Below are 21,886 nucleotides of genomic sequence, written 5' to 3' on the forward strand. Positions count from 1 at the left end.
TTCCCATCATCATATATCCCTCACCTTCACTGGACAGAGTAATAAAGGCCAAGCCCTTGCTTATTAGTTCCCACAAGTCTGCTTCGACCAATCAAAGAAAGGCAAGGCTCTTCCTGGGATGCTGAAGCTTTGGGAATATAGCTCTTTATCCTTTATCCATCCTTCATCCCTTCTTCAGAGGTTGGCCTACCTTTACACACCCACAGACTATTACACTCCACTCCTCATTTGTCAAGGCCATCACCCACTGTCTCAACCAGGAACACACTTGGTACGTGACTCAAATATTTATTGATTAAACAATGAATGAATGATTGAAATGATCTTCTCCTCACCTTTGCCTAGCTAATTCTTCTTTCATTCCCTACATAATACCCATAACTCCCATCTCACTTGTAGTTAGTTGTCCAAACTTGTCTAATTTTGCCCACTATAGTGCAAGTTTCAACTTTTTCTATCTTATTTATCATCCTATTTACAGCATGTAGCAGGATGCATGGTACATAGTAAGTTGTCCATACATATTTGTTGAGTAAATAAAGTTTTCACTTACGTTGTATATTTATTCTTGGATTCCTTATCTTGAGGTCACAAAACCACTGTTGTCTAGGCAAAGTGACCTGTCAGGGCACCTGATCCACAAATATGGCAGCAAAGAACTGTTTTCATTCTGGCTTTGTCCTGCTTACGGAAGTCAGATTTCTCAGTTCTGTGTTTCTCTGTCAAGTGTCCTAAGTTAACCCATTTTCGGTCCGATTCATCTCCTTTGCTGGGGGCAAAGCCAATGACTGTCTTCTCAGTTGTTTAATTTATTTTGCTAGTTCTGCCCTCCTAAGCTAGAATTAGGTTAAAAAAAAAAAACTGTTTCTGGAGGTATTTCAGGGAGAATTTTCAACGAATTTCTTACTCAGGTGAGCATAACAGCTTTCTAGGACCCAAATCACCACTAGCCTGGCCCTTCTTGTCTGACTCCAGTTCTCTCCGAGCTTCTCCCTTCTCCATAACCCATTTCCACTCTCTTTTAATGAAGCCCCTGTGCATTCCTTCTCTTGGATGCCCCGAATTAGCTAAGTGTTGCTGGTTTTCAACCATCATCTCCTCAGGCTCCCTATCCCTGGTCGCTTCATTCACAGCGTGCTCATTCAAATTCCTGGGCAGCTCACATGTGCAAACAAAGGCACACAGAAACACCGCATGTGCCTCCTTATCTCAGGTTGCATGTAAAATAAGAGCTTTACTTGTCAGCTGAATACTGGCGAAGTTTAGCAATTGAGAATGCATGTCTAGATACAGTGCCAGTATAGTTTATGTCCATTATGAAAGAACCAGTCTCGTTTCAGAGGAAAGCCTGCAAGTTCTCTCAGGGCAGGTATGTGATACCTGTTTATTCAGCCTGGTGTATTCAGGTCTGAATAGTGTCAGATATGATAGGGATACTCAAAAATACTTGTCAAAATGAAATGAAAAGTTTTCTTATGCCCCACAAGGAGAACATTTTTTTGGAAAAGGCAAATGACTTAGATGAGCCTCTGTGTCTTCGATACTATAAAAGAGCTATTCATTAAAAAAAAATTAAACCTTTGGAGCCAAACACGACCTCGTGTCCACTAAGTGCTTAATTTGTTATAAATACTGATTGATGAGTGCTCACTAGAAAAGAGCTGTTTTATGATTTGGACTTAAGTATTCTACAAGCACTGATGACTGGCTTATCTTCCTGCTGTAATTGTTTTGCAACCCCCCCCCCCCACGAAAATTGATGCAAAGGCAGAGTGGTTTGAGTTATTCTCAGTAATTACCTATTAGTGAAGTTGTCTGGTCATTCTTGTTCAATAACATGGTCTAAATTAACACAGTGTTTCAGTGGGAGAAACGGGTATGCAAACTCACTGATTTCTCTTCAGAGACCTCTACCAGTGTTTAGGGAGCTTGGGATCAACCTGATGAGAGTTACTGAGAGACCATAACCTTCTAGATCTTTCCTCAAAAAGGAGCATTATTATTCATTAACGTTATAATCAACATGCAGCCCTGATAACTTATTTTAAGTGATATATTGTATTTAAATTGCAGTTTAATCTCTAATAGCTTTTTGTTAGCAAAGAATCTTTCGGGATTCAAAATGCAAATTGAACCTGGGAACGAAAAATTATTTTTAGACATATGGCACTTTAACTTAACAGTAACACAGTGCCAGGGCTTTTGGTTATTAATAGAATATGTTTTGGGTTTTGGAAAATTATTGACTGTCCTCTCTTGTCTGTGGGCCATTCAGTTAAATGGACTATAAGATAAGGCTGATGAATTTCACTAATTTGAGGAGAACCAAAAAAGAATTATTATTCTGAGACTATTAGTCTTGATATTTCTGTGATTATCTTGACAAATTCTAAAATTCAAGGCCAAATGAGGTGAAAAAAAAATTCATGTAACTATGCTTCCATTATAGAGCAATCAAAACCTTAATTTCGCATCAAAACCACCCTCCGCCTCCCAACCTGGTTGCTGTATAATTTAATTTGGATTTTCTTCCTCTTTCTGTGTAGCTTCTGAAATTTCTTTAATATTATTTGGTCATACTGTATAAAAACCAACAGCCTAAAATTAGACCAACACTCTATCGAAAGTCATCTTGGTGATCTTGGACATGTGATGACTCTGTGCTTAGACTTCCTTAAAATAGTACTAATATTTCTTACTGTATAGAGTAATTATAAGAAAAAAAATTAACCAAAAAGGCAATTTAGCATTACTGCTTGAGGTCAAACCTTAGCTTTGTTGCTTAGCAACCATCCTCAATTTCTATAGCTCTAAAATGGGGACAAAAATGTAGTTATCATATACAGTTTAATGGAAACAAATTTTAAAGAATTAAAAACAGTACTTTTCACGCAGTAAGTGCTTGGTGCCTGACACATGTCAACCATTGGCTGCTATTACTATTATTATTATTATTATTACATAAGAATGTGTGGCTGAACCCAAATGAAGTCCTACAGTTTACATTCTGTATGTGAATCTGATAGTGAGTTTATCTGTAAATCTGATAGCAAATGGATACCAGGTTAACTGTTTGCATTGCATGCACGCACAAATGTGTGTTTTTGTGTGTACATTTAAGGTAAATTGATCTCATGCATATATAAAATATATTTATAAACTAATTACATCTCAAGTTAAAACACAGAATAATAGGTCTCCTTTCTTGAGAGTTGCAGCTCTACAGAGTAGATCCCCTGTGCTTTCTTCAGACTTACTCGTATAAATCCACAGTTTCTGAACAAACGCATAGTGATGGCTTTTATTGATGCTGATCAGTTAGACTAGTGTAAGACTTGACCTTGGCTTAGCTGGATCTTAACCAGTGATTGACAGGGAGTGGCTGATTAAATGATAGACTGACAGTCTGGATTACATTCAGCATCAGGTATTTCCCCATCACCAAGTTATTGCAAGAGCAATTTGGGGACAAGGATTTCATTTAAAAGTGCAGAGTGGACTGTGGAAGAATCCAGAATGTTTGCAATGAAAACCATTTGGTTTTTATTAGCACTAGTCTGTGTGCTTGCTAATTTTCAGTCATTTTCCCTTCAGGAATGGTCCTCTAGAATCCAGTTTCCATGTTACTGCCTTTTGAATGGAGTCCTTTGTGACCCGTTGTGATTACATTGCATTTTCCTTGTGTTCTTTCAAAACGTTCTGACTTTGCCTTAATTTTGGCTGAGGGATGATGGGAGGAGGTTGGCAGCAGGGGAATAGGTCAGCAATACTTTCAGAACGTTGTCAAAAGAGATTGTTAAGTTGTTAAATTTGCCAAGTAAGTAATATCAGGATTAGTGTCTATTAATAAAGTAAGCACTTAGGACAGAAGGTTGGGTCAGAAATGGGTGTCCTAAGGTCTGTATAAGAACATTTGCACCTCTGTATACTAACTTTTCTCTGACCTCTTCTGGACACTTCCAGAACAGTCATAAGCCAGGAAGATTATAGTGGTTTTAATATAATGAGATGACAATGTTGTGTGGTTGGGGTCAAAAAGCCAACCAGTTAGGCTGATTTGGAAAGAACAAGCTGAAAGCAGTTTTGCTCATATACCATTCCCTGAGCCTTAGTCCCATGCAGGGTAAGAATGGTCAGGGAAGACATTTTTTCATAGAATCAGATGTGTGGCACTTAACATTGTAAATAGATGCCTAACTTATTCAAACTCTCTGACACTAGGATGCAAGTTTGGTAATTGAGGATGAAATTATTTGACTTCATTCCCACTTAATATTGTTGCCTGTTTTGTACATTTTCTGGATAGTTAAAAAGCCTCAAAGAAAAACCAGACAAATGTATAATTGATCCGAATTATTCGAGAATTCCCCTTTGCCAACTCACCTACTGGCTGAAACTTATTTGTAACCCCAGAAGTCAATACTTGTGGTGCTTTTGAAGTCATTTGCAGACCTGAGCAGATCGGTGAAAGATTTGAGTTGCACTACACGTGTGTGCCTGGCTGAGGTCTAACAAGAACTGTAAGCAAGGGTCCTTGGTCTATTTAGTGTCATATTTGTCATTTTTTTGTACTTTTTGTTGGTTATTTTCCTGTTTAAAATGGGTCCCAAACACTGTGCCTAAATGTTGTTAGTGTTTCTAAGCAGCAGAAAACTGTATTGTGCCTTCAAAGAAAATACCAGTGTTAGATAAACTTTGTTCAGTCATGAGTTATAGCAGTATTGGCTGTGAGTTCGGAATTAATGAGTCAATGATATATATTAAATAAAATGTCTTTCAATTAAATAGAAACACATATAACAAAATTATGCATTGATCAGTTGATGAACATGCTCTGTGGTCAGAAGCTGGTGAGAACCTAGTCCTGTATTTCCTCAATTGTCAGTGACTCTGTACTTGATAATTCAGTGATAGTTGTGACTTTAGAACAAACTCCATCAAATAAAAAGAATGGACCATATTCATAATTCCTCTGAATTCATTCTTATGGGAAAGCATCAGTGATTACTAAGTAAGGTAACTAATCCACAAAAAAGTGCCACAGCGCAAAGCTTTATGCTCTCCAGTTTCTTTATTTGTTTCTCATGGCAGTCTTATCTACTTCAGGTTTCCCTTATGTTCCTGAAAATTTCCCCAAGACCACTTGACACATGCCGATTTTTTTTTAAACACACACACACACACACACACACCAGAAAACTAGTCTCTAGGGAATGTACATGTATAAACATTGAAATAGTTCTTGTGCATAGTGCCAAAAGTCCTATTTTCAGTTAGCAAACTACAGATATTGTTGGAAAGCAGGGTATATAGGTAGGAAAGGGGGTCGTGTGGCGTGGTCGCCATTGGTGACATGGCGTGGAGTTCCGGTGAAGCTTGAGCTTCATCATGTCTAATCCTGTCTGGCAACTGGTGGAGTAGTTATGCCTCAGGTCTATTGCCCGAGAGGTCTGGGAGGCCCCTGTGATTAGAGAGAGCTCATTTTACAGGAATAGAAAGTTAAGCTCAACAAAAATGTCCCTTGAACAAAGTCTTGCCCATCAGAGAAGAGAAATAATTCTGAGTAGAGTGAAGGTTTTGCTATTATAGTCTCCCCCAAACCAGACCTGTTGGTCTGTGTGGTTCTCAGGAGAGGGAGGCATGCCGGTAAAATGTCAGACAGCTATTTACCTGGAGGCCCGAGGAGCCTCTTTGGGACTCCTCCAAGACAATGACAGATGAAAAAGAAAGGCATTTTCACACAGTTCCTGCACCAGACCATGGGTCACAGATGCGGTCTGGGGCAAGAGGTTGTGGAGGCCAAGAGCAATATAGTAGAGTGGAGGCCTGGAAGGAGTGGGCTTGTACACAGGAGACAAATGCATGACTTCCTGCAATACAGGGCCAGGGGTTTATATAAGGGACTGAAGTGCACATAGAAGTACAGGTTGTAGGGGCACCTGGGTGGCTCAGTCAGTTAAGCATCCGACTTTGGCTCAGGTCATGATCTCACAGTTCGTGGGTTTGAGTCTTATGTCGGGCTTTGTGCTGACAGCTCAGAGCCTGGAGCCTGCTTCAGATTCTGTGTCTCCCTCTCTCTGCCCCTCCCCTACTAGTGCTCTGTCTCTCTCTCTTACTCAAAAATAAATATTAAAAATTTAAAAAGGAAAATAAAATAAATATAGGTTGTCATGATAGGAGCCCATTTACATAGCCTGGAAAAGTGAGAAGAAATATATCTGATTTATCTAAGTATAAGACCATCTTTACTGCCTGACATTGGATTCTCTTGTCCGCATTTTCTATGTTCCTCTGTTGTCTAATCGGATGAATTTCCCCTCGCTGCTTATTAGAACCACTCAGGAAGCCTTGAGAAAATGCCTGGACCACATCAAAGATTTCAATTTAATTGATCAGAGGTGAATCCTGGGGACCTGTATGCTTAAAAGGCTTCTAAGGTGATACATATGGTTAGCCAGTTGAAAAATAGTGCTTTAAAACATATTACTGAGAATTTTCACTCTTCATAGCCCAATGGATTATATCCAAAGATCTATTAGGCAGGAATCCTGCTACATGCCCACCTCAAGAAGATGCACTTCTTATGGGCCGCCTGGGTGGCTCAGTCGGTTGAACGTTCGACTTCAGCTCAGGTCATGATCTCACAGTTTGTGGGTTCTGGCACCACGTCGGGCTCTGTGCTGACAGCTCAGAGCCTGGAGCCTCCTTTGGATTCTGTGTCTCCCTCTCTCTCTGTCCCTCCCTCACTTGCACTCTGTCTCTCTCTCTGTCTCTCTCAAAAATAAACAAACATTAAAAATTCTTTTTTAAAAAAGATGCACTTCTTGAGTACACGTGGGCTCCATGCCACTTTCCTGTCTGCTTGCCCTGCTGTGAGGAATTCATCTGTTTGTTTGTTTGTTTGTTTGTTGGGGATTTAAAAAAATTTTTTTCCTTCTTCCTGGCCACTGCAGACCTTCTAAGCCCTGGTATTTTCTCCTACCTTTGACCCAAGTCTTGTTGCTGGTGATAACGTTGGGAAGCTGTGGTTACAAGGTGGCAGGAAGGGCAGGGGGTGGAGGGCAAGGCAAAAGAAAGGGTGACTGAGAAGAAGAAAAAAGGGAGGGAATGCAAGTCACTGCTTCTCACACACCTCCCTCTGGTCTATCCAAAATACAGAAGGAAGAGGGTGGTGAACCTGGGGCCCCAAGAGCCTAAGTGCAAGGCCCGTGGCCCCATTGTTTACTAGCTGCTTGATCTCGGGGAAATTTCTTAATCTTATACAACTAAAAAGTGATGAAGCTCAGGGATTCAAAACAGGTCTGCCTGATTTAAGGACCCCAAACATTTCCCCAGCTTCTACAGCATCTTCCAGTCCATTCCCACACAGTAGACCCTCAGTAATGAATATAGTAATTAATAACTTCCCAAATGGTAGTTGAGCTTGCTTTAAAATTCCTATAGTCAAGCAAGTTAGGAGAATGTTACAAGAAGATTAGTTAGGGAAAAAATGGTGTGTCATATATTATCAGCCTAGAACATTTGGAATTGTCATTCATAAGAAATAAGCTCATTATTAATAGAAGATTACTTTTCTTGTCTTTATGTGACTATTTTCTTAAACTAAAAATGCTTTTTTTCTTCTTATTGCAAAAGCAACGCATGTTCATCTAATACAAATTGGAAAATAAAGATAAGCAACTAATACAAAATTAAATACACTCATAATCTTCCAACTCATATGTAACTGCTATAAATGTCTTTAGACTTTCTGTGCTTTTATGTAGAGTTTTAAAAGTAGCATAAATACTGCTTCTTTCGCTTTACGAACATGTGGTCAACAACATTTGCCTTTACTACATCGTTCTTTATGTCTACTTATGAAGATGAATAATTTTATTTGTTTTTAAATCACATTTGTTTACTCAGGAGTCAGAAACACACAGATAAGGAAACATCTGAAGAGCCCAGGTGTGGCTGTGTGGAGAGGTTGAGTAATTCAAAACAAAGTGCAAAATATAAAAACAATTATGACCAATTTGACAGTTGAGCGTCTGTTTCCTACAGGCCTTCTACCCGCAGGTCTACCGCTGACTTCAAAGAAAAGTCAGCACAGAGGAGGTCTGGGCGGTAAGGTGCAAAACGAGAATCAAACCCACGATAAGAGATTAAAGGAAGCTTGATCAAAGACCCCGCATAAAAGTGCTAGCCCATGACTTGCCTTGGCCCATGGCCCCAAAATATTCAGCAGGACAGAAAGCTCTCTTTGAAGTGATTGGAAGCACCCATGCTCAGATGCGCTGTCTGGTCAAAGGGAAATTTAAAAAGTGTCACAGGAAAGGGTTTGCAAAGTTGCCTCTTCCTATCTCTTGCCTGCTTGGCCCTCACAATTGTTTGAATTCTGCTTCTTTGGGTTGTTTTCCAGATGTAAATAGTTGAACTGAGTGTCAAGCGACGAAATGCCACCTAACAGGGGAAGGATCCTACTTTTTTCCTTTGTGGGAGAAGTGAGACATATAGAGCCATTCATGTGGCAGTGGGTTTGTGCTCATGAGCACAGAGCTGCTCCACTGCTCCTCTTCTTTGTTCACGGTGTTTAAAAGGGCATGTGGTATTTCCCAACAGGCAGTAAGGCCTGTTCATCCTACGGATTCAGTACTTGTTCACTGCTCTTCCCCCTCGGAGTTTGTTGCTTGCTCCTTGTGATGTTGGGGACATAAACCTTCCATTTCCCCAGGGAGGGGAAGAAACTAGAAGTGCTCCCCAAATGGCAGTTGCCTTTACAACGTTCAGTTTAAATAGTTAAAAGTATGTTAAAAGACAAAAGTTGCATCAAATTGCTAAAATGTCTGCTTAGAATGTGGTTAGCTCTTTCAGGCTCCCAATTTTCTGGTTTTTCACTCTGATAATTCTCCAGGCATTTAGGGTCTTTATTTTCACCTCCCCTATTATATTTTCATTTCCCTCAGCGTTTAAGGGAGTTATTTTTTCCATCTTTTTGAAATCAATTTCCACATCTTTACCTGAGGTTTTAAGTTAAGAGTTTTTACTGAGAAATCTTGACTGACTGCAACATCAGAAAACACGTCCCCTTCTTTACCAGGCCGCACAGTCCAGGTGAGGAGATAATGGTTTTTTTCCAACAAAAAAACTGAATATGATGGCAGCTGATGTAGATTTTGTGAGGACAGTCCTTGATGAAGAAGGAGGATTTGAACTGAGGCCTTGAAAATGCCTGAAATCTCTAAACATGCAAATATTAAAAAGGATATTTTAGTAAGGCTTGATGCAACATGGTCAAAGTTACAAAAGCAGAAAACTGTAAGGTGTTCACAGCAGAAACTGACACAGCCATTGAATTGGGGCAGAAGGCGCGTGTGAGGCAGTGATGAGAGAGAAGCTTCACGAGATATAGCAGAATGAGAATGTGCTGGGGAGTCTGGATTTATTTTAAAATTTCTCCCAGGGCCATTTATGCCATCTGTGATTTTATTTGTTTTCTTTTTATTCATGTAAAATTAACGTACAGTGTTACATTAGTTTCATGTGAGGATTTTATGATATATTCGTATATATTTATATATTTTTCAAGATTTTATTATAAATGCAGATGGAGTATTTTGAAAATCTCGGAGAGGAAATGGCATGCTGAAATATGATGGCAACATTAATCTGACTGACCCACATGATGGATCGGAAGCGGGAGGGGCCTGGGGCAACAGCTTTGGCAAAAGGGCATGGGTAGATCTTAAGAGGAGGGCCTGAAAGAGAGCAGAAACAGTGGACGTTGAAAGCATGGGATGGACTGGAGGCCAGGAGATGAGAACTGGTCTGATGTGCAGGAGCGGGGGAGGGGGTGTGTCAGAGGAAGGAGTAGGGACTCACAGGTGACTCAGTAAGGTCATCACACATAACCATTTTGCATGTCTTTTATGAGGTGCTAGGTGATGGGAATACAAAGAGGCTAAGTTCATCGACAGAATGATTAGGAAGATGGTGTAGGTGTCCACAATGAGCATTAGGAGCTGAGAGAGGCAATGAGCTCTCAGGAAAGAGAAAGAAATATTTCCTGAAGTATGGAGTCACTGGAGCCTCAGGGAAGAGATGGGCCACATCCTGAACCTTCAATAGTGGGCAGCATTTGGGAAGAAAGGGAAGAGAAGTTAGAAGGGTAGGGTGAGAAGGCTGCTTCTCAGAGGGACTGAGAAGCACCAGCACCCAGTGGAGAAACACAGGAGTGTTTGTGGCACATGGAGCAAGGCTGTCTGGTTGGAGCAGAGTTTGTGTAAAAACAGAGAGGAAAAAAGAGAAGGTAGAGACTTTTGATTCGTAAAGGCCAAATTAAAGAATTTTGTATCTTCCAGTGAGAGAGTGGCTCCCAAAAGCATAATTGAGAAAGTTTAATCTATGAAAGATGTGTGGAATATATGCAAGTAGGGAGATGGTACTAGCAAGATGAATAGTTGGATGACTTCTAGTCAAAAGAGAGTGAAAGGGTAAACTGATCGCGGCGAGTATAAGAAAGAGGCAAAGGAGTTACCAATAAGCCTAAGCAGGAGAGAAAAATAGAGAGTGTTACCCAAGGCTCATACCCGGGAGGCCATGGTAAGGGGTGTGCTGTGTACCAAGGTGCGCGAGTCCAGAAAGGACTGGTCTGGAGACGACCCATAGTTCAGCATTAAAGACTTGGAGTCTGAGGGGGCAGCCAGGCAGACACGTCCAGAGGATGGTCAGAAGTGGGGGCTTGAGATTCCACTGGAAAACAGACTAAACCATTTGAGGTTGGAAGACTGTCCACACAGCTCAGCAGTTGTTTGAAGTTTTTAATTAATTAATTATTTAATTCAGAAAGTGAAGTCTTTTCAGAAGCTCATTTGAGAACTTATACTCTCCTGATAGAGATGAATGCTCAATTGCTCTTTTGTTTTTGCTGCAGAACAGTTCAACTTGGATGAGAAAGAATGTGGGGAAGACAGTGGGCGGGCTTTCTCTCTCTTCCACATGTAGGAACTGTGGGCGTTGGGCCTCCTATGCATAATATCCTTTTCCTCAATGGCAGTAATTCATATTTTATACATCCTTCTGTCAGCTGCAGCACCTAGCACCGTCAGGGTTTTGCACGTTGCAAGTACTCAGTGTTGGCTCATTTATATTTTCATCGTCCATTCTCAAAGATAAAAGAGTGGATGTAAGAAAAGCTAAGAAAAACTAACGAGCTTACAGCCAATTTTGTAATGACAGACTCTACATAGACAAATGTCACATTTGAAGTGCAAAAATATTGTAAGCAAGGTCCAAGAAGTAATAATGGTAAAGTGATAAAATGCACTAACAATCCCACAGGGGCACCTGGCTGACTCCCATAGGTGGAGCATGGGACTCTTGATCTCAGGGTCGTGAGTTCACGTTAGGTATAGAGATTACTTTAAAAAAATAAAAATCCCACTTCCCTTAGAGTCTCAGAGACATTCAAAAGTCACAGACCCTTGAAAAGTAGAGTCACCGGCTAAAATTAATAAAGTGAAAAGCTACCTGTGTCAGCCCCAGGTTCAGGCCTGCTAAGGCAGACCTGTGTTCTTTGTTGTCATCTGAGATAGGAGTTAACAAGGACCTCAGTTATTTGGAGGTGGGGGTGGGACGTAGGATGGGAAGACCAAGACCTGTCAGAATAAAGCTAACCAATGACAGTAAAGGAAAGGAGGACTATATATAGCTAAGAGTCTTCATCCCTCCTCAATTGACCGTTATATAAGAAAAAGGACCATCAGTCCAGTTGACTTGACCATAAAGGAGAAATAACATGGCTCTTTCCCCTGCTTCCAAACTACTTAAGACATGCACCCTTCATTTGATCTCATTCGTCCTCTGGTCTTTCAGCCGCTCGACTGATCCAGAACATGGATGCCACTGCTGAGCCTTGTACAGACTTTTTTAAATATGCCTGTGGAGGCTGGTTGAAACGCAACGTCATTCCTGAGACCAGCTCCCGTTACAGTAACTTTGACATTTTAAGAGATGAACTGGAAGTCGTTTTGAAAGGTTAGTGGAGTTTGTGTCTATGCATCAAAGATTTCTCTCTTAATATATCCATTTTTTAAAGATACAACTCTTAGCCATTACAGAGAATGTCACAGAAGATTAAAGTCGATAATCCCTCCAACTTTTGTGGCTCACCACCAAGCCACTCTGAGGGTGGTAACGCTGAAATGGAAATGTTGGCATCTCAGCATTCACTTGCGGGCACACATACAAAACACCTCTGTCGTCTCTAGAGATGGCATCTTTATGCCATTTCACAGAAGAAGAGATTAATTGGGGCACCTGGGTGGCTCAGTCAGTTAAGCTTCTGACTTTGGCTCAGGTCAGGGTCTCGTGGTTCAAGAGTTCAAGCCCCATATGGGGCTAACTACTGTCAAAAGAGAGCCCGCTTGGGATCCTCTGTCCCCCTGCCTGTGCCTCTCTCTTCTCAAAAATAAATAACATTAAAAATATTTTTTAAATAAGTTAATTGATTGCCACTAACCACCACCTCCATTGTTTTCCCACCCTAGCCTTGGGTTGATGTCAATATTGAGCCATTACCGTGTTGAAGATGTTACTGACATTTGTATCCCTAAATGGGTATATTTATTCTAACCCAGCTAAGATGCTCTCCCTGGGAAGTTGAAGTCTTGTCTAGTCTTCTGCTATCCTCCATCTTCTGTTCCCCTCTTCTAGAAGTTACTTTGTAGAAAAACAATTTTTGCTATTTTCAAACATGCAAACAAGTACAATTCTTCATTCAATTCATTTGGAGCATGAACGGTACAATCACACAAAGATAATTATTTCCAGCTACCAAGAAGACTTATCATCTTAAATTCTGTATTCCTCTGCATTATTTCTTTTTAGTCTTAATTTAAAAAGAATAGAATTTATGTATGGCAGAGCAGAACACATCGCTGTTCACAAAAAAAAGAGAGTCTAGTCAAAAAGACTTTCATCTAACTTGGCTAATGAAATCAACTCCCAGTTCTGCACTAGGAATAATGATCTGGTAAGGGGTTTAGTTTTTCCTGGAGGGTTTTAGTGGGGAGGGAGTGAACATACCTACACAAAAGCAAGCTTTTTTCTGAAACTGCATTGCAAATGTTAATTACAGCTGCAAACGAGCAAGTGTATTGATGGGTTGTACTCAATGATCTATTTCAGATGTTCTTCAGGAACCCAAAACTGAAGATATAGTAGCAGTGCAGAAAGCAAAAACACTATACAGATCTTGTATAAATGAATGTAAGTGCTCTTCCTTGTACTCCATTAAGAGTGTGCCAAAATATGCAAAGGTTTCATAAGGAATGTGTTTTCTTTGTTTCCAAAAGCTGCTATCGATAGTAGAGGTGGAAAACCTCTGCTCAGTCTACTACCAGAAATATACGATTGGCCAGTAGTAACAGAAAACTGGGAGCAAACCTATGGTAAGGCGATTTTCATTCTTTTTAAAAATATAATTTCCATGTAGAATCTGTAGTATCGCATTAATGCACTAAAACTTCTAAAAGTATTCTTCACCTTTCTTTGCTTTAGGTCCTTCTTGGACAGCTGAGAAATCTATTGCACGGCTGAATTCTAAATTTGGGAAAAAAGTCATTCTTAATTTTTTTGTTGGCACGGATGATAAAAACTCTGTGAACCATATAATTCATGTAAGTTTGTGTGGCTGACAGCCAAGTTATCTTTAAATTGTTAATAAAACTTCTGCGTACATTGTTGTTGTTGATATTTAGAAATGATGCATATTCTCATTTGAATTGCATGAGCAAGATAGTAATAAAAAAATCTGTGCTCTGTCCCTGATACCTGCATTCGCAATTTTGAAAGTATTTTCTTAATGCTGTGGTCATGTGTCCCTTCTGCTACCTTAGGTTTGATACTGCTTTCTTCATAAAATAAATTAAAGAAATGAAAGGGCCTCCTAATTTGAAACAGCACCTGATTTCTCCGTATGTTCATGAAAGGAGTGTGGTTTGGTTTACATTAGTAATGTAAATCTGGAAACCAGAAATTTCCAGTTGCTTCCCAAAAGAACACAGAAAAGGGATTTGGTGGGAGTGGGGGTGGGGTGGGGGAAGTGGTTTGTTTTTTTTTTTTTGCTTTTTGAGAAAAGGATTTTGAATACAGTTTTGGCTGTTACTAAAGAATATCTGAACTTTTATCTCAGCGAAAGTAAATAAAAATGCCATTCTTTTAAAATCAATTCTTTAGAGTTTTTTCCCCTCATGTAAACCATTCATTTTAGGTTTACTTAAGGTGTCACCTAAGATGAGATTAATACTTAATGAGTATGTTGGGTTGGACTAAAATCTTTATAGAGCTTTTATTTGGTCTACTGTAAAAGAAAGTACTCCAAAGGTTACAAGTCACAGATTCATATTTATGTCACTATTGCATATATCTTTATGGCCATTTTTAGTAAAATCATGAAAGAGATTGAACCTAGCTGTCTTCTACAGTGGACCCGCCCCGCCTTCTGGAATTCACTCCTTTGGCTCTTCAGTGCTAGCTATCCTGTATGATCACCATGATCACCATGAAGAGATTTCCTAGGGAGAGTTGGGAGGTTGGAAAAAGGGCAGAGCCCTACCTGTGGTGACACCTTCTGGCACTTTCCATACCAGTCTTCTGGGTTCTGTTTCTTTTGTATTGTCCTGGGCTCTTTACAGCTGCTGGGGTTCTCACTTACCCCATACGTGCTCCAGTTTGCCCTGTACCCATCGAACCTAGGAAGCAATCTCCCAAAGCTGCACTGGTGTGCACTGGCTCACTGGAACACAGGGACCAAACCCACTCAAGCAGAGCCTACTTTCCTCTTTCACACAACCAGTTGTCAGCTGGGTCTACTCAAGTCCTGAGCAGAGTGGGAGAGCCGGGAGGAGGAGTCTCTCCTATCCCCTCCCCCTCCGCCCCCGCCCTCCCACTCAGGATAGGGCATCTCTTGTTTATTTATTTATTTATTTATTTATTTATTTATTTTTTAAATGTTTTATTTATTTCTAGGAGAGAGAGAGAGAGACAGCATGAGCAGGGGAGGGTCAGAGAGAGAGGGAGTCACAGACTGAAACAGGCTCCGGGCTCTGAGCTGTCAGCACAGAGCCCGACGCGGGGCCCGAACCCACGAACCGCGAGATCATGACCTAAGCGAAAGTCGGATGCTTAACCGACTAAGCCACCCAGGCGCCCCCAGGATAGGGCATCTCAAAAAAAAAAAATCTCTGGCAAGATTTTCACTAGAAAAACAATTCTAGAGTTACCACAGAGGTTCCCACTTTTTGTTTTTTTTCCCATCCCAGTTAAGGGTGGGAGAGGAGAATATCCGCCAGGAGAGCATATTAGAATCTCAGGAAGCTAAGTGTCCTGTAAGTGTATAATTTTAGAAACTTCCAAGTCCTAGATTCCAACATGTTTTTGTCCACCTGCACCTTCTGTTTTGCATTAAAAAGTTCTTCCCGGTGTATTTTCATTCAAATTTCTTTGGCTTTCTTCAAATACCTGCAGCATATTCTTCCAGATTACCTAACCACCCATCCCTGTAACACTTCTAAGTAATGTGGAAACCATTGCTGAATTTGTACTCACTCATTGTCTGGATGTTACCCTTATAAACAGCAAGAACACTAGGATCTTGCTCATACATACGTAGACTTGCTTGTACTTTGTCCCGCTGTCCCACATCAACTGAATGGTTTATTTTCTTTGTATATGTTTTACAGATTGACCAGCCTCGACTTGGCCTCCCTTCCAGAGACTACTATGAATGCACTGGAATATATGAAGAGGTAAACAAACAAACAGCAACAGAAAACTATAGAAACAATTGGTGTAAACTTATAAATACTGAAAAAGACTAAGGCCAAATTTAAACTTAACCTTCTGTATTCTTCACACAGGACAGATACTTATTATCGTATATACTAGTGAGCTTCCTTGGACTGAATGCATATTCTCAGCAGAATGAATGAAAACCTTTTTTGTTGTTGTTGTTTGTTTATTTTTGAGAGAGAGACAAGAGTGTGAGCGGGGGAGGGGCAGAGAGAGAGCGTGAGACACAGAATCCGAAGCAGGCTCCAGGCTCCAAGCTGTCGGCACAGCACAGAGACTGACATAGGACTCAAATTCACAAACCATGAGATCATGACCTGAGCCGAAGTTGGACGCTTAACTAACTAAGCCACCTAGGCGCTCCATGAAAGTCTTCTAAGGAATTAGGAAACTTGAAATTTCTTATTTGTGTCTTGATTCTTACTATTTAAGTCATATGGCCCATGTTGAAAAGTGAGTTTTAAGTGTTTCATTTCCTCTTTAAATTGAGCCATTTAAAAAATAAATGGAACTTCCTGGGTGGCTCAGTTGGTTAAGCATCCAACTCTTGATATCAGCTCACCTTGAAATCAAGGTGGTGAGTTCAAGTCCCATTTTGGGCTACATGTTCCATGTGGAGCCTACTTGAAAAAAAAAAAAAAAAAGAACAGATTAATCATGGTCTAGGGCAGTGCTAGTGAGGATCAAGGAATGGTCCAGTGTGGCAATGAGACACATACTTTATAGTACCCTTTCAGAACCTTTAGATGTGACTTTCAGAAGACTACTAAGGTAGGAGCATCAGGTTCAGACAAACGTTTGCAGCCACTTTCTGACTCTAACATTGATCGGTGAGCCAAGCAGCCTCATACGCCACAGAACAGGGGCCAGTCTAGAATGCTTTGTGCCATGTCACGGCCTACTGCCCTCGCACTGATGTTTGTGCGCCTGTGCTTATGGATGTAAAAAACAACACAAGACAAACCCAGCAATGGGATGTATGATTAGATATTTGGGGAAGGTGTTAGTTATAAATGTTTTCCTCATAATAATTTAGTAACTCAGAAGTAAGTTTACATTTGATGATCCTGATGGGTTACAATGTAGTGATGTGGCTGACATTGCTTCATAGCTAAAATTATTAGCTAAATGTGTTTGTGCCAAGCATTTATTTTGCCCAATTATTAAGTTCAGATAACATGGAATAAATTCACTGGAAAGTATCTTTTTGAGTGACTACGCAGCATTGAGATGAAAAAAGATATTATAAAAGACCACGATCAGTAGCACAGACAGTCAAACGGAGGTAGGATATTTGAGTTCATAATAATCTAGTTACTGTGTGCGCTGCAGCTCCTATAGGCTTTGCACGCTACTTCCTGCTGCAGAGTTGAGGGTGATTGAGGAATTTTGGCTCATGATGTCACACTGTCATCATCATGAACTGGAATGTTTTTTGTATTTAGGATTGTGTCCTAAAAAACATTAAATTTTTCCAATCCTAAACATATGTCAGTTTTTCTGTACTCTTACGTCTCTGATATCAAGGACTACCTGGCAGTCAGTATATACATTCCATGTGGCAAAGTTTATTTTCCCCCCATAAAAGCGGTTCTTAGGATGATGGTGTATCTGTGCGTTTATTCAGTGCTGTCTCATAGTCTAGAACAAGTCACACCCTGGCCATCATAAGCTTGAGTCTGATAAAGAGGCATTTTTGTTTAACCCTCAGGTAGTTTTGGATTAGTTGCCAATATTTTTAGCAAATGTACGACTTGCAAACCCAGATTTCTTGATAAATCGGTAGGGCTGGAAGCCCTAGGCCTGTGTTCCCAGGGGGCAGCTGCTGCGCAGAGCCGCCGTGGCTGCTGCTTCCCACTGCGTACTTGTTCTTCAGCCTTGAGCAGTTATTTAGATGATTACTGGTTTATATTGACTTCCTGGTCCCTGTGTGTCCTTGAGTTTGTAAATTAGTTGGGTCCTGGCTACAGTAACAGAGAGACCTAAAAATACAGATGCTCCAACCAGAGAGAGGCTTATTTCTATCTCCCGTTTTAATACGGAAGGAGGCAGGCAGTCAGGGGAGGAAGGAAGTGCTGCTCCAAGGGAACTGCTGAGACCACAGCTTCTCTGACCACTCATTGCTCTAACATCAGCTCTTCTCGTGTTTTATATTAGTCTATTTGGTCACAGTTGGTTCACCAGTGCTCTGTTCACATTTCCTGCCATGAGAAAAAGAAAAGATTTCTTTTTATGTAAGTGATGCAGAAGTCGCATACATCCTATCGGTTAGAATGCTGTCATGTGGCCACAGCTAAATACTAAGTATTCTGGGAAATGTAGTCTTAAGCTGGGTGGCATGTGTGTGCCTTTTAACATTTGGTTGACAGGGAGGAAAGCTCTGTTAACTAAAGAGAAGAAGGGAATCTTGGATACCAAAGACATTTAGCAGTCTTGCCACAGTTTGCATCTGCTGGCCTGGGAAATACTATGTTTGTAGTCAAACAACACATTGGTGACCAGATCTAGAATCAGTAATATATTTATAAAGTTTATGGGAGAGAAATCTGAGGCCCAGAAGTTTGCCCTAAAACAGTCACCAAATCAACAGTAGAACCTGCGGTAGAACTTTTGTCCCTGTCTATTGCTCTTTCCATTATATCATTCCAACTTCATAAGAGTAGTACTTTATACTAGGAGGGTTCTTTAAATGAGCAAATGATAGGGAAAATCCAGCAGCACTGGCATTTACAGCCAGGAAGTCACCGGTTCAAATTAGGTGCCCTTCAGTGATCTGGATTAAACAAGCAAACACACAGCGTGCTTGCTGCCTTGCCTCGCTTCCATAAATAGGGCTGTTGGTAACTGTACCCTTTCCTGCTAACCTCAGGCCTCAGAATACTTTCTCAATTTGGTGCTCCAGCTCCAACCAACCTGTTGAAGGAGGTTGGCATATGGGATAAAATCTAATTGCATCCTGGAAATGGGTAATTACTAGAATATTTGTGGACCCTCCCCCTGTTTTCAAATCCATTAACTGCAGCGGCGGGGTGAGGGGGGGGCAGGTATCAGGAGGAGAAGTGTGGCCACAGAAGAAATTCCAAGTTTTTCCTTTTTGCCCCCATGATATCTGCTACTCTTTCCCAGTCACTCCTACCTGCAATCCCTCACTTAGTTTCTATTCTGCATCCCTAGCCAGCTATCAAGTAAAAGTTAATTCTAGTTTTTCCACTACCTTGCTATCTCTGAAAAAGTTAATCCCTATGAAAACTTTTCCCTTAGTGGTGTATTGCTTCATGAAAAAAAAATGATGAAAAGGATAGAGTAATGAAATAATATCTAGTAGAAAAGTTATAAAACTGGAAGAAACCCTCATATCATTCTATCTGTGTATCACTGGTCTTCATTGATTTTCTTACTTCTAGGCTTTGATGTACCTTTTCCCTTGCCTGGAACGCTCCACACATACATACCACCTGCCCAGCCATCTTCCTTGTCTCCTCACACTTTCAGTCTAAGTTTAAATTTTACTTTCTCATGAAGGCTTTCCCTGGAACTTGTAACTAGATGAAAATACTTTTATCTTCCTCTAGTACATGGATTTCTGGATACTTTTCTATTTAATGTCACCTCCCCCTCCTAGGAAACTGTAAAGTTGGTGGCAACGGTGGCACGTCTCACTTATTCTTTGCTTTATTTCCAGTATCCAGCTTGGTTCCTGACCCTTACTAGTTACCAAATGAATACTAAGTGAATCAGGAGATGAACGGAATCAGTAGATGAACGGTTGAGGTGGAGAAAGGCAGGAAGAGAAGAAAGAAAAGGAAGGTAGAAGCACCCAATCTCTTAGAGGTCCCTCCTAGTTCCTCACCTTGATTGGGGGGCAAGTGTGAGCTCTAGAACATCAGTGGCTAATGGACTATATTTCCTAAGCATCTTACAAACATCTTATAAACCATGAATCCCTCCTCTTTTTAATGTCCAATTCTTTCTCTGCTACATTCAGTTTGCCTGAAATATATTCACATAGTCAGTGGGTCCCATACTTTTGCATTTCACATTATTTTATTGGAAATAACCAAGGGAAATTTTGAGGATTGACATGAGGACACCAACTTTTTAACCAAGAAAGGTGCTCCATCTTTGACTAGAGACGCCTGGCTTCCTTGACTGTCACTCTAACCGATGATTTTCAGACTATAGGGTGGAGTCTGATTCTGCAGCGATGCCTCAGGGGCCAGGGTTGAGGGATGGTCACATCCCCTCTTTGATCAAAAGGATCCTAAACATAAATCTTGATCAGATCAGTACCTAAGTCCATTTCCCCAGATCCTTCTTGACTCCTCTTTCAAGATATCCCGCTCATTCAGGAAGTCTGCCTCATAATCCTAAACTAAACTTCTCATGAACAATGAAGACAGCAGCTACTATGAAAGCTCATTCTGCTTCATAGAAGCGTGCTTCTGGTGTGCATGTGTGTGTGTGTGTGTGTGTGTGTGTTTGCTTCTGATACCTTCCAAATGGAATTTTTGTGTTGTGATAATTGTATAGCATTCAAAACAGTAAAATGCCTTGTGTCATTACACTGCTAAGTAATGAAAATAGATGATGCATTTCTCTCTCTCTCACCTCCCTCCTCAAAGACAAAACCTATTTTTCTCTTGTTAAAAAGCCTTCTGGCTTTCAAACTTATTATGTGCTTTTATTCTGACAGTTTTAAATATTATAGTTTGAGAAATGCATGAAATGCATATTATATTCCTCTGGTTATTGTTCTGAACTTAACTACCTCCGTTCCTTTTCATTTTCTGTGCTTTCCATCTCGCTTAAAGAAGGGAATGTGCTTCATGACAATAGAAACCAAAGATATATATTCTTATATTTTGTACATGACAGGATCATATGTTTTCTTAATGATTAAGGTTACTCATGCACAGACTTTAAGAACTAAATGGGACATTAGAGGATTTAGTCCAAACTCTTCTCTTACAAATGAGGAAACAAAGACTCAAAGAAGTAAAATGACTTGAGTGAGCTTGCTTAAACTCACTAATTAAAAAATCCATGTGTCAGTTAAGAACATTAATTGTAAGTAATAAAAACCTACTCTGGTGAACTTAAATGACACTCTACTACCTCAAAGGACCAGCATAGTGAGAGTTGAAACAATTCTGTCCATTCCAAGGGTGTATGTTTCTGTGCAAGGAAAACAATAGGAAAGATATATGTTAACCATAAAGAATAATCATCCTATTCATGAAATTTTTCATTGGAACCAGCCTTATGTGAGAAAGCTCTTGTATATTGATGGAGTCCCTGAAAGGAATGATGTCCTGAATTTTCTTAAGAAACCACTCACCTTCAGAAGAGTCTCTGGACTCTATTTGGGGATAAACTGGAACTGTTTTCAAAGCTTCCTTTTCTTTACCTCTTTAGATTATCAAGGCTAATTGTTACCTTGTCCTGTTTTGTAAAGAAATCTGTAGGTTAGCCACCCCAAATATTTGAACATAATTGGGTTATAGATATGTTTATACTCTGTGCTTGTCTGAGAAAGTAGAAAAAGCCAGAGTAGCGATTTTCCAAACCTAAAACCTCTTCATGCGTGTCAGTAGCGCTCTGTGTAACTGCACCTTCACGTCCACATGCTTCAAGACAATCCATCATGATTTGTTTTACTTGCTTACACATCAACAAAATATTTATTTGAACAGAGTATTTCAGGGCTAAAAGAAAAGTGAGCAAACCGCTGGACTAGCGGATAAGAACCAGAGGAGGTGGGGCAGAAATTGGTAATTAGAAGCCATAGGGTGTAGTGCTATGGGGCCATAGCAGGGAACAAGGAGTCCGGAATCATGAACAAATTCAACCTTCTTAGAAAAACTGGGGGCTCATAAAAATGGAGATGTTTGAGGGATGAAGTTGGAGGACTTGGAACATGATCAGGATGGTTGGAAGCTGGAAAGACATGACCTAGGGTCTGTGTGTCTGAATAAGAGAAAATGCAGACTAGGAAAGAAGAAAGGAACAAAGCTGAGATTTCCAGTCCTTTCGATGAGCAGGTACAAGCTGG

The 21,886-nt window shown here is 40.4% G+C and overlaps 1 protein-coding gene and 1 long non-coding RNA gene across 4 annotated transcripts in view; one reads left to right on the forward strand and one right to left on the reverse strand.

Annotated features, from left to right (window-relative positions):
• MME (membrane metalloendopeptidase) overlaps positions 1-21,886 on the forward strand; it is a 103,774-nt gene that overhangs the window by 25,253 nt on the left and 56,635 nt on the right. For all 3 annotated transcript variants that reach the window (XM_039236075.1, XM_039236073.1, XM_039236074.1), the window contains exons 4-8: positions 11,857-12,018; positions 13,171-13,251; positions 13,338-13,433; positions 13,543-13,661; positions 15,726-15,791. In XM_039236075.1, coding sequence (XP_039092006.1) covers positions 11,857-12,018; positions 13,171-13,251; positions 13,338-13,433; positions 13,543-13,661; positions 15,726-15,791 — 524 coding nt within the window. The remainder of the gene's footprint in view (positions 1-11,856; positions 12,019-13,170; positions 13,252-13,337; positions 13,434-13,542; positions 13,662-15,725; positions 15,792-21,886) is intronic.
• On the reverse strand, positions 7,959-14,813 carry LOC120234281. The gene is made up of 3 exons (XR_005529044.1): positions 14,600-14,813; positions 10,572-11,146; positions 7,959-9,223 (listed from the first exon to the last, which is right to left on the reverse strand). It is a non-coding gene; the product is annotated as an uncharacterized LOC120234281 (long non-coding RNA).

Source organism: Hyaena hyaena, unplaced genomic scaffold (assembly GCF_003009895.1).
Source record: "Hyaena hyaena isolate Hyena2069 unplaced genomic scaffold, ASM300989v1 scaffold_105, whole genome shotgun sequence".
Taxonomy (NCBI): Eukaryota; Metazoa; Chordata; class Mammalia; order Carnivora; family Hyaenidae; genus Hyaena; species Hyaena hyaena.